At 36.4% G+C, this 14,211-nt stretch overlaps 1 protein-coding gene across 1 annotated transcript in view; it reads right to left on the reverse strand.

Moving 5' to 3' along the window:
• LOC127838717 (LIM and senescent cell antigen-like-containing domain protein 1) overlaps positions 1-10,513 on the reverse strand; it is a 79,500-nt gene extending 68,987 nt beyond the window's left edge. The window contains exon 1 of the mRNA XM_052366677.1: positions 10,263-10,513. Within this exon, the coding sequence (XP_052222637.1) occupies positions 10,263-10,285 (23 nt within the window). The 5' untranslated portion in view covers positions 10,286-10,513. The remainder of the gene's footprint in view (positions 1-10,262) is intronic.
• Positions 10,514-14,211: the final 3,698 nt, after the last annotated feature.

Here is a 14,211-nt window from a genome sequence, read left to right on the forward strand (position 1 = left end):
CAGTTTATTATCTTGACAATTGTAAATATAGGTAGACTTTATGACACTTATAAACGAATAATATGACACTGAAGTCATTAATCTTAACAGTTGTGTATCCAAACGCTTTATTATATTACTATAAATAGACAACGTGCAAACTCAAACCACTTCAATGCAACATGTTGATTTCAATCTAATCTACCACTAGGGCTATATAAAACAGCTTAAGGAGACTGAATTACTGAACAGTTAACTGAAACTTCAAATAACATCCAAGAAGCCAAGCATATCAGTCTTGACTTTGCGCATTATCTGTCAAATAAATCTTGATGTTTCCTACCATATATAAGATATAGCATAAGCTTTATGCTAAAAATTAGTACAAATATCAATTCGAATGTTGTGGCGAATTACGCATACACCCAAATACAGGGCTTTTTTCCTGCTTTGAGAGGGGCACGACCATTGCACAATTTTGACACAGACGTTGCACAAATCTAACATGGCCATATATGATCATCATAGATCACAAACTGTCCATTGTAAACTGTTTTCAATACAATAATTCTGGCTAAAAAGAGGACATGTACATGTAATAAAAAGGCCATCTTTTGAAAGTTAAAAAAGGTTTTTGTTTACTCTGGGCTTTAAAAGGTAGTAGTGTACATATGAACTTTATTTACATTATCAATATTTTTGTAACTGTACACAAAATATTGAACCCTTAGACATTGCACAGCTTATGATTTACCCCCAAAAAATGCATTCCAACATCTTGTACAATGCACATCACAGTCTGAGTGATAAACATAGCCAGTTATGAACCTTTTCCATAATTTGCCTTTAGGACTTCAAAAGTTTACTTAATGAAAAATGCACATTATTAGTGAGTTTAAAAGTTACAGCAACAAAATAGTTTATCATCATGAAAAAGTATTGTTGTTTACTTTAATTTCAAAAAGAGGGTAAACTTTGCATACACAACTAATAGAATAACAAAAGCCTCAAGAGATGGGTGTGGAATAATTTTTCAACATTTTTAGACTGTTGGTCCTAAATCATGACAGATTTAATATGAATAAAAGAGGAACAGTTATATCCGCAAAAAACATGTTATAACTGGTAGTTGAAATCGGCATTCTGCAGATAAAATGTTATATATTTCCACGGCCCTATAAAACTGTCAAAGATTTTGAAAGCATAAATAATTAAGTATTGTTAAATGTTTATTTCATACAATAAACAATTAAAATGCCAAGCTTTAATAATGAAAATGCCATTTATGGTATAAAATACTGACAAATATACAATGTAAGTCTATCTCTGAAAAAACTAGGCTTAATAAGCATGCATTAAGTGTCGTCCCAGATAAGCCTTGCAGTCCACAATGGCTGATTAACAAAAATCTGTACATAACTGTAGGCTTTTACATGTACATGTATATACATTTCCTTAAAATTAGCTGCCTTATGCTGTTTCTTTGCACATTAACACAAAATGAATAAATTTCGGGAACATTATTGCAGAGACACACAAGTTAAATTTGAAAACATTTATTAATGAGACAGGAAACTAATAAATTACCGGTACATGTATATTAATTTTTGACTTAATTATATTTCTTATGGTTTGACTATTTTTATCGTCACCTGTCACATAAAGGTATACAGGAATATAAATATGTTGCTTTATATAAGTCTTAAATCAAATTAAATAATACGAGTAGAATTGAATTGTTAAACAAGCCTTTAGGTTAGGTAAATACTTTAACAGGATATTTAACAATTGAAGTGAACATATATGAGCCTTGCTCTGGGAAAAGGGAGCTTAATGCATGTGCATAAAGTGCAAGCCTAGATAAGGCTGTGCAGTCCGCACAGGCTAATTCCGGACGACACTTTCCAACTTAACTTGATTTTCATTTAGAAGAGACTTCCTTTAAATAAAAAATACAATAAAAGCAGAAAGTGTCATCTCTGATTATTATCAATTTACCGGTACACACATGCATTTAACCCCATTTTCCCAGAACAAGACTCACATCTACATGTATTTCTTTTTTTTATATTAATAACAGTATACTGGTAATTAACCCAAACAGTAAATACTAATGTGGTGACTCAAGAGAGAAAATAAAATTAATTTAAGGCTTAACAAAGGGAGATAAGTGAACATTAATTGTAATTTAACCATTGTTCAAATTATCTTTCTTGACACCAGTCAAGAACGAAAACTTGAACAATACCCACTATTCATATTTATACATAAAGAAATCAACACAGAAGTATTGTTCAACAAAGTTCTACAATGTATATGGATTCTTAACCAACCATGAATGTATCTGGCTCTTTTTGACCTTTTTATGGATAATTAAATTTAATTACACGCAAACCATCATACGTTTTTCCAAAATTGTTTTGGATAATGAAGTGTTTAAAAAAATTGTTCAACATTACATTCATCATGTATTTTCATTTAAGGTTTGTAAGAAAATCATTACTTTGATGTATAATTTAATACTTTAGCTTATAATGTTTGTGTTTAAATGATAACACATGTTCACAAATTGGGGCTTTTCAATCTTTGCGTTTACACAATTTCAGAGAAACAGGCATATTCACAAAATACTTGAAAAACAAAACAAATAACACATAAACACTGGCGTCTTGCACGAAATAGCAATCAGAAAGTTGTTCTTCCAACTGTTTTACATACTGGCTTACATTAGCATCACCACATAACGTACCACAGATTGAATATGCACACTAATGCAGTTCTCGAGCTAGGATTAAATACATGTAGCAAGATATAACACTAAATCCCATTTTGGATAAATCCTGCTGCCCATATATTGCCCTGTCCATGTGAATATCATAGTTATCAGTCCAATTTTTTCATTTTTTGTTTTCACTGAAGCTATTCACTATTGTTAAGTTACACTCATAGACAAAGATCCGTCAGATTTGATCTGCACCTATGACAGTGTTTTTTTTTACAAATAGGGGAATGGTGGCGGGGCCCATCCAAAGGGGAAAAACGCGTAGTTTTTTAGGAAAAGGGGAAAATTAAAAATTCACTCTTTTATATGTTATGATACTTATGATATGAATACACATGTATGTATGAATGTAATATTCACAGCTGAATTTCTCTGTCCTTTTTCTTCAATATATATCAATGATTTTTCAACATTAGTTTCAGACAGTTCAGCCTTCATGAACAGTCTCAGTTTTCCTAGCCATTTTGAGTCTAATTGGGATTTTTTAATCAATAAAATGGCAAATTTGAGCATTTTTTATCAATAAAATGGACCAAATTGGAATGTTTTTATCAACAAATATTGACACTATATAGATACATCAGGTCTTTTCCTGGCCATTTTGGGAAACATGCAATTCATATGAAAAGTCCACAGATGTGGGAAAAACTAATTTAATATCACTCTTTATAATAATTCAAAATCATATTAAGATTTTATATACTCTGTTGGTTGTTTATGAAATTAATTTGAGATATATTTTTATCAATTGAGAGTTCTTTGTAATAATTTTTTTTTAAACTTCTGGAGGGGACTTTTTCTACAAAATTGGGGAAAAATATATACTCTTTTTTTAGGGGAATGGGGCTGAATATCGGCCCTGAAATTGCCATAAAAAACACTGTATGATTGTATGGTGAGAACAATAACTGACTGATTTTAAGTGGTTTAAGTTTTTGCACTATCGCAAACTGGATAATACATACAATAGAAAACTTCTTGCTGTTGCTTCTTTTATCGTTTCATATATTCTGCACAGGGAAGTATAAGTATTAAGTTATATCCTTTGGGTGACAAATTGGTGGTCTATGAATTGTGTCATTGCAAGAAAATGTACCAGTATTAGTTATATCTTAGGTATTCCGTCAATTTGATTTCGTCCTAATTATCAATAACTGATATGTTATTGTCAGCAGCAGCTATAAAAGTACAATAACAGGGTTCTGTTTTGGCTGACATAATACATGTATAACAACAACTGTTTATCAGATTTTGCTGACCAAGTACAACAATAGCAACTTTGTGTAAGCTCTGGTTGACTAAGCACAACAACTGTATTTCAGCTTTCCCTAATTCAAGTAAAACAACAACAAAAACCCACTATACTTGCAGAAAATAAATAAATGCTTATCTGGCTGCATACTGTCAGATTACAAAAATTACTTATACATTCATTGTCTGCTCTCTATAACTAGAGAGAATGTTAAGACGTAAAGAACCACGTAGCCCCATAAACACCAGTCGAGTTTTGAAGTGTAGAGAGCTATTGTTGAATTAAGAAAATATTTAGGTCTCATTGATGAACATAATATGTCAGGAATCCCTGATATCTGTATTTCAAGGGAGTTAATGACTTTGTTGATTACTCTGCATGTTCAAAGAGTGCAAGGCAACAGACAGAGTTACAGAGTTATTATATACCGCAGATCTGCAGGGGCCAGCATATGATAGCCCATTCATTAAGACATGAAGCTAGTCATAAGCCAGCATTTGCAGTGACACCGAGCAGACAGTGTTTTTTTCACCGTTTTTGGAATGGGGCTGGGTCCCTGTGGATTGGGAAAATTCGGGTCGTTTTGACTAAAGTTGGGAAATAAGTGTTGTTGTTGTTTTGCTAAAATATGCTGCAAAATTGAGGATACAAGTGTGTCCAGTATTATATTTACTAAGGTTGAACTTATATGGAGGGGAGATGAACAAAATATTGAGATCTAAAAAAAAAAAATTTTTTTTTTTTTTTTTGAAACCTTCCATTGGGAATTTTTAGCTCCCATTTGGGAAAAATATATACTTTTTCCCATTGGGAATGGGTCCGGTTACAGGACCCAATTTTGAATTAAAAAAAACACTGCAATCGGTATTTGCAGATTTACCATACTAAGGTTTGCCTTGAAAAGGGCATGTCTTAAGACAGAATACCTGTGTATCTGTCTCCATAAAAAAACACTTGTGGGCTAAGAGTGGATGGGTTCCGGGAGGACGGGGAAAGATATAAGGTTTATTAAAGGCAGTCGGCCTGTGGTGATATAGTAGATCTTGGCCATGATGATTTATGTGCTAATAAGACAGTTGGGAAATTTATTTAAACCAGTTATCATGCCTTACTAACCCCACTTTCGTCTTGAAATTCCCCTACTGATGGTCCCGCCACCTTTCCAGACATTCCCAAAAAGATTTTAAGTCCACAGGACATCCGGTCCAGTAGTCTTAGATAACTTGCAGGACCGGACTGGGATTCACAGGACCGAAACATCAATGTATAAACATATACAGAACAGCCAAAGCGGCACAAACATAATCCGCGGCTACGCCACGGCCAGATTATTAGTCCGCGGCGGCTGAATCGTGTGTTCACGCGCCGTATCGCCGTGGCACTCGGCATCGATCCGCGCAACGACGCCGAGTCTGTATTAACCTCGTGTACTTTTGCGGAGTAAATCCGCCGCATACGTACGCGGCGGATCGAGTGAAAAGATATCCACCTACATGTACATACATGTATGTGTAGCGTAGAATTAATTACGCGCAACTGTTTATGTATCGTTTGATTATCATTATTAAATTTGTAATCCGAAACACACTTCCGAATTGTAATGCTAACGCGTCCTTTGGCAAATTCTAGCGTCAAATAAACAGTGCTCAAATATCCTTTGTTGCTAAAAAAAGCGCGCGAATATTATGCAGACATATAGAACGTCGTTTGGAAAGTTTGGGTGTATTTTGTGTTGTATAAATACATGAACATCACGTCAGGCGTAAATCGTGTGTTCAGTGGAGAAAAAAAACGCCCCGATTAGCGTTATTTCATCATCTCTATAATTAGTAACAAATGCCAAAATGTATTTGATACTTAAGGAAATATCGAGAATGTTTGTGTATCGTAAATATTTATCAGCATTTGCTTTAAAACTGGAATATACGGGATTATCGGGTAATTAGTAGCGATATTAACTGTATAATATGAACAAAATAAAACGTGTTTATATACGCATATTCAAACAATAGTTATAATAAGCTGATAATTAACAAAACTACAAATACGTCGTCACCGTCTTGATTATTGATGTGGCTTCAAACTGCTAATTTTCTCAGCTAAAATATAATAGCGGAATCAACATGCAATTAATTTATAAATCCACCATATGCTGGAGCTTTGACCACTTGTATGTGCGAAAAAATAATTACGTTACCTTGTTTATGTGTGAAATACATACGCTACGGGCGGGAAACAAACTTAACTAGAAATGGCGCGGCAAAGGCCGACGCGTATCCCCACGCCGAATGTTTGACCTAGGTGTGCCCCAGGGTTGGTTATGGGGCCATGCATAGCTGAGATTGACCGTATTGTCATAAGAGAAGTTCATCATCAATTAGAAGTGAATTGGTGTAGAAATGAAGAAGTTATAGTAAAAGGCAATTTTGGGTGGGTGTGACATATGTGGGCAGGGCGCCCCAGGGTTGGTAATTGTGCCATGCATAGTTGAGATTGACCGTATTGTCATAAGAGAAGTTCAGTATCAACTTGAAGTGAATCGGTGTAGAAATGAAGAAATTATAGTAAAAGGCAATTTTGGGCGGGTGTGGTCTATGTGGGCGGGGCCCCAGGGTTGGTAATGGGGCCATGCATAGTTGAGATTGACCGTATTGTCATAAGAGAGGTTCAGTATCAATTTGAAGTGAATCGGTGTAGAAATGAAGAAATTATAGTAAAAGGCAATTTTGGGTGGGTGTGGTCTATGTGGGCGGGGCGCCCCAGGGTTGGTAATGGGGCCATGCATAGTTGAGATTGACTGTATTGTCATAAGAGAAGTTCAATATCAATTTGAAGTGAATCGATGTAGAAATGAAGAAATTATAGTAAAGGCAATTTTGGGTGGGTGTGGTCTATGTGGGCGGGGCCCCAGGGTTGGTTATGGGGCCATGCATAGTTGAGATTGACCCTAATGTCATAAGAGAAGTTCAGTATCAATTTGAAGTGAATCCGTGTAGAAATGAAAAAATTATAGTAAATGGAATTTTTTGGTGGGTGTGGCCTATGTGGGCGGGCGCCCCAGGGTTGGGATTGGGGCCATGCATAGTTGAGATTGACCCTAATGTCATAACAAAAGTTCAGTATCAATTTGAAGTGAATCCGTGTAGAAATGAAAAAATTATAGTAAATGGAAATTTTTGGTGGGTGTGGCCTATGTGGGCGGGGCGCCCCAGGGTTGGGAATGGGGCCATGCATGGTTGAGATTGACCGTATTGTCATAAGAGAGGTCCAGTATCAATTTGAAGTGAATCGGTGTAGAAATAAAGAAGTAAATGTAAAATAACCTAAAACACGAGCGCCGCATGACGGAGCAATATACGCCCGATTCGTGTGCCATTGGAGATGATACACTGATGATTGATGTATTTGTTTTGGAAATAAGCAAAAAAAAATTTCAAAAATCGCGAAAAAAATAAACCCGATGAAAATATCGCAAAATAAAACTGGATAAAAATATTGCATAAAAATATTGCATGTGTTAATCGGTTGCATGTCTCCAATCAGACCTGACTGATATATAATCTATATACTACCTCTGACCAAGTTTGGTGAATTCAACTTGAACTAGAGCTTTGTCACTGAATGTGACTTATACCCCCATACCACTTTGACGCAGGATAAAAAGTTGTTTAAAAGTTTCGGATGAATACAATTTGAATTAGAGTCCGGACAAAGTGGCGCCGTTGAAAATGCACTAATTGACCCTATGACCTAGTTCTTGACCCGACATGACCCATATTCGAACTTGACCTAGATATCAACTAGATGCAACTACTGACCAAGTTTGGTAAAGATCGGATGAATACAATTTGAATAAGAGTCCGGACAAAGTGGCGCTGTTGAAAATGGACTAATTGACCCTATGACCTAGTTTTTTACCTGGCATGACCCATATTCGAACTTGGCCTAGATATCAACTAGATGCAACTACTGACCAAGTTTGGTGAAGATAAGATTTATACAATTTGAATTAGAGTCCGGACAAAGTAAAATGCACTAATTGACCCTTTGACCTAGTTTTTGACCCAGCATGACCCATATTCGGACTTGACCTAGATATCAACTAGATGCAACTACTGACCAAGTTTGGTGAAGATCGGATGAATACAATTTGAATTAGAGTCCGGACAAAGTGGCGCCGTTGAAAATGCACTAATTGACCCTATGACCTAGTTTTTGACCCGGCATGACCCATATTCGAACTTGGCCTATATATCAACTAGATGCAACTGCTGACCAAGTTTGGTGAAGATCGGATGAATACAATTTGAAATAGAGTCCGGACAAAGTGGCCCCTTTGAAAATGCACTTATTGACCCTATGACCTAGTTTTTGACCCGGCATGACCCATATTCGAACTTGGCCTAGATATCAACTAGATGCAACTGCTGACCAAGTTTGGGGAAGATCGGATGAATACAATTTGAATTAGAGTCCGGACAAAGTGATGCCTTCCGCCCGCCGCCCGCCCGCCCGCCAAGGGGTTTCACATAATACGTCCCGTATTTTATACGGGCGTATAAAAATGAGTGATAATTTCTGACGCGGCCCCACCCCAACCGCTATAACTTTTGACCCAGGGGTCAGATCAAAATTCCAAATAGTGCAGGGTCGCACATATGCTCATAGCTACCATGTGTGTAAGTTTCAAGGTTCTAGTGCTTTTAGTGTAGGAGGAGATAGTGGCCAGGACGGACGGACAGACAGACGGCGGAGATAACCACAATATCCCCACCTTTTTTTCAAAAAGCGTGGGGATAATAATTGGCCAGACACATTAACTATGCTTACATGTATATGCTAATACAATCCGCGCACAATAAATTTATTATGATTTTAATTATTATTGTAATTGTTCTTTCAAAATTTGTTAACTACATGTAACTAATAATTTTAAAAAGATTTTTTATTTCATGATGCGCATCGACTCGGCATCATGTCGCGGATCGCGGCATGCCTCGGCGGACAGATGTGAAGTTTCGCGGCGAAATGCGACTTGCCGCCGCATACTGACGCGGCTTCAACGACTGACACGGCATCGACTCGTTTGGCCTTGCCGCCTCGGATCGCGAAATACGTTTTTTCCGCTTTGGCTGTACTGTATAGTTCGGAAACAACTCAGATGCTCCATTAATACTAAGTGTTGGTTGTTTTCCTAAGTCGATAAGTTGTATGGTTACATATTTGTTTTCTTAATTCCAGGGGCTTTAATTGACCCAAATTTGAAATCCGGAAAATTAAGCTAGGGGTCTTGGACCGCAGGACCCCAATGGGGATTAAGGGCCGAGTCCCTATGGGGTAAACCCCCGTCACCTAGCTTATTGTACTTTTTTTGGTAGTATTTCTAGTTGCAATTTCTGGTGACTGCAATGCAAAATATTATAAACCATACCATCTGTATCACTGCATGTGTATCGTCATTCTATAAAAAATTTATAAAGAACGTCGAAAATAAATTAAAATTGACGAATCATACTGTATCCAAATACGACAGTCTGAAAATATGTACATGTTTTGCACATATAATAAAATGTGCTTTATACATATCATTTGAATGTAGAAAAAATGTAAACGAGTAACCAGTAACCTAGCAAATATGTAATCAATATATAATTCGGTTAACATATTTCTTTACGATACTGCAGTTTGTTTTTTTTTAAACCTATTTTTTTAAGCTTGATTGAGTAACAAGCCTAAGCTTATATGAAACGCTCTTGATTCCGATTCCTGCAGTGCTTAACATTGCTATAAATCGATCGCTTAAAATTTCAAGATGGTGGACATTAGCAGCATTTCGCAGAATCGTAAGATTTTTCGGAAAGTAGCGAAGAGGTTTTGTCAGTTACCGTTCACTCTTTGCCAGTCGCTTACCAATTAGAAATCCATAAATAGAAGACCTGACGAAATTGGTACCAAGCGCAAAATTCCGGAATACCCAGGAATATTCGTTCTCAAATGATCGCACACTGGAGGAATTCTAAAAAAATAAATCAACTTTTCTTCTTGAATTATTTCCCAGACATTCGGACCGGAAACATGGCATTTTCAATCGGTCCTGTCTTTATAACGTCGGTCAGGTCCGACGGTCCGACACTTTTGGGAATGTCTGCCTTTCTCCAAAAGGTGACAATAGTCAATTCACTGAAATAATGTAAACAAAGGCCTGGCAAAAATGCATTCAGTACCAAACATAAAATCATAATTACAAACCTTCCAAATGATGTTAGCACCATTTAAATCGACTCGAAACGTGCACGCCCTCTCCGCTACACAGATAATCGCTAATTTAGGATTAAATACGGCTAAATTGTTAAGAACTTATAATTTGACAGATGAGTAATGTCGAAAACTTCGATTAACCGGAAACAGAAACTTATTTCCGGTTTCCATATTTGGGTTGAATTTTTCGATCAAGGTTACAGACTACTGATGTTTCATGTTTGTTACTCTCTGATCCCCACTCTCTTACACTCATTGCATTCATTCATGTATGGTGAGTAACGAACGACAACTCGGCTAGGAGAATGTCTGGTCCCAACACTGGATCAGCAGACGATTTTTTGCTTGATTTTTTTGTCGTTAGTGTGTAATTGACCAGTTAAGTATTCGAATTATTTGCATTATGTATAACGTGAAGCTGAAAATATTGTACTCTATGTATTGAATCTCCAGAGGGAGAAAATTATTAAAACTTCATACATTTACTGTTTTATTAAATATTTCGGCCAAAGGCCTTCTTCAGTAAACGATTATTACGACAACTTTACATAGCGTTTTCTTCTGTCGATCATAACGGAAGTAAATACAAAAATATAAATAAATGACGTAACGTTACCCGACGTGAACGTGACGTTACGCGCCAATACTCGGAAGTCGCTACATATTATGAATTATACGCGGTGTATATATTATTATATAGATATTATACACATATACTCACATATACGCATATATACATATATATACATATATACACATACATATACATACATACACACATACATAGATATATATACACATATATACATAAACACATATATACATATACACACATACACATACACACACATACATACATATATACATATACACATATACATGTTCACAATATACATAATATATATAATGTTTATAAAATAGACATAAATATTATTATTTATTATAAGCATTATATGCTGTCTATTAATGTTGCCGACTGGAACACACTGTCTTTTACATTACATCCGAACGGTTTCATAGTTTTTAGTCTCTTTATCCACAACGCTTCTCTAATTACACGCTCTTGGCGTCCAGCGATATATAGCGTCTCCAGGACCGAGAAGTACATATTGTCATCGCAGTGGCTCGAATCGAAGTGGGTAGTGATGGGCTTTTCTTTATGTAGGCGGACGTCTCGCAAGTGTTCACTCATGCGCTCTCGGATTTGCCTCTCCGTCTCCCCAACATAAACAACACACTCGCACTTGTTGCATCCTATACCGTATATCACGTTTCTCGTGCGACAAGTAACATTTTTGCACGTGCTGTAAGTAATTTTGCCGTCGGTGTCTTGAATGTCACTTGTTGTCAGTTTGTTACAGCACGTGCAGTTTGTCTCACATATGTGTGTGATGAAGGTAGCCTTGCTTGTCGTCTTGTGTACCAGGGTATCACAGAGGTTTTTGTCCCTACGGTATGCTAATCAAGGCGGTTTACTGAAAACTTCGCGCATCCTGTCTGATCTATATAGCACGTTTAAATGTTTGTGTACAATGCTGTGTACGTTGGGAAGAAGACTGGCAAACGTGACTACAAGAGGAACTCTGTCGTTTTGCGTTTTTTTTTGTTTTTTTTTTTTTCCAGTAACTCTGTGCGCGACAGTGCATCTACCTTCTGTAACTGGCCTTCTACGAATTTCCCACTGTACCCGCGTCTTCTTAATTGCAGTTTTAGGTCATTTCTATGTTTATTGTAATCACCTTCATGCTCACATATTCTTCGTATCCGCAATCCAAGTCCATACGCTAAAGATCTTTTACTGCTAGGGGGGGGGGGGGGGGGGGGGGGGGCATGAGTCTTTGCGTATGTAGAGCTGTTTGTCCGTGGGCTTTACATATAGATCTGTGTAGATATGAGCATTTCGCATCCGTACGGTTGTATCTAGAAAAACGATAGTATGCGGACTATACCGAAGGTCTACTTGAATATTTTCGTGTATTGAATTGGCATGTATGGTAAAAGCCTCAAGTTCAGGCGCGGTACCTATCCATATTCCAAAGACATCATCTATAAACCTCTTATAAAATGCCGGTACTTTATAAGCTGCCATGAGTTTTTCGTCCCACTTCCGCATATAGCTACACGCATTTTTTTTTCCCCAGTTTTGAGCCGATCGCTACTCCATCTGTCTGTACGTAGTTGTTTTCATTTAGACTGAAATTGTTGTTTTCCAAAATTGTTGTGATTACGTCAATCATATCATCAGTTGAAGTGACTAGTGGGTTGGAGCGCATTCAATGCTTCCCTGCAAGCTTCTAACCCTTCTCTTTTGGGTATGGATGGATACAGTTTCCTGACGTCAAAACAAAATAGTAGACAATTGTCTTCCGGCAGTGGTTCTTTGACTTCTTTTAGTTTCTGAATAAAGTCCGTAGTGTCTCTAATGTAACTCGGCGAGGACTCCACATATTCATTTTATTCATGCTCGGCTAATTCGGCTAATTTCTCTGTAGCTGTATTTATCCCGCTCAATATTGTGCGTTAAGGTGCGTCTGCTTTATGTATCTTCGGATTTCCTTTGAGTTTACCCGCTTGTGGGTACCTTGGTATCAAATACTGTTTCATATCACCAGAGATACTGCCTTGTCGGTGAAGTCTATTAACGAGCGACTTCACATTCTTCATACTTTGTTTACTTGCATCGCCTTCAGTAGATCTGTATGCCTCGTCTTCACTCATTTCGTGTTTCAGTGACTCTATGTAAACTTGTTTATCTAGTATTACTATGCCAGATCCCTTGTCTGCCGGTCTGATGATAATTGAATCATTATGTAACAGTTCATGAAATGCTTTGTTTTCATTCTTGTCTAGATTTAATTTGCCAGTCTTCCTCAAATTTGAGATGATATCATTCTTTACCAGTTCAACATAAAGGTTGAGGCTTGGGTCTCTCCCCGCGTTTGGAGTAAATGTGCTTTTTGGTTTTACTCGGAACTTATCGATTGTTATCGATTGTTCCCTGTTTCATATTTTGGTTGCTTTCAGTGAGAAAATATTGTATTTCATTAATAAATCATACGAGCTCCTTGAAATAGCCGAATATACGGAAAATATGAACTTTTTCAAGTAATGTTATATACCAGTCGTGATATTTTAATCAATATAAACTAATAATTGTAAAAAATACGGTATTTTAGAACTTTTCTTTTTTCGTCAATCGCGGTTGACGGTCCCTTTAAGGGACAAAGCAAGGAAAAACTGGACATCTACTGCAATATTAATAATTTGTATTTCTTAAAGCACTTTACTTAAGCAATAAGATAATCAAATATGTAATACATTACAATATGGTAATTTTGATAGAAACAAATTAGAAAAAGGTTAGAAAAAGTAAAACTCGAAGTCATGATGAAGAAGAAATGACATTAGACATTGCTTTAACAAAGCTATTTTGGTTGGTAAATAACTCTGTAAAACCAATAGATGCATAAAATACTAACAGTTAGGACGTCAAAATTTGAACATAAAAATGTCAAACAAACAGGCCCCTTATAATATTTTTTTTTAAATATCAGAATGCATAACATATTTTTTTATTATAAATAGCAAGTTGGATCATATATTAATTGACATTAATAGTGTTGTCAAATTTAAATTAAAAAGAAGTTGCCCTTTGAGGCCGTTTGAGATTACAGAGTCCATTTAAATGTGCGACTAGTATCATAATAAATTGGTTCCCTTGTATTTGGAATGTAATTGTCACCACTTTCGTCGGAAATCCGATGACACGATATTTAAAGATCTACCGAAACCGAATACCGAAACTGAATGTTACGGGTTTAACAAACATCTGACCTGAGGTTAGATAATCGCAAAACCTTGCATTAGGAAATATTATCTCTCATGTTGCACTGACATAGTTAATTGAGATATGAATGACAAAAAGTCATACAGCGTCATT

The sequence above is a fragment of the Dreissena polymorpha genome, chromosome 7 (assembly GCF_020536995.1).
Source record: "Dreissena polymorpha isolate Duluth1 chromosome 7, UMN_Dpol_1.0, whole genome shotgun sequence".
Classification (NCBI taxonomy): Eukaryota; Metazoa; Mollusca; class Bivalvia; order Myida; family Dreissenidae; genus Dreissena; species Dreissena polymorpha.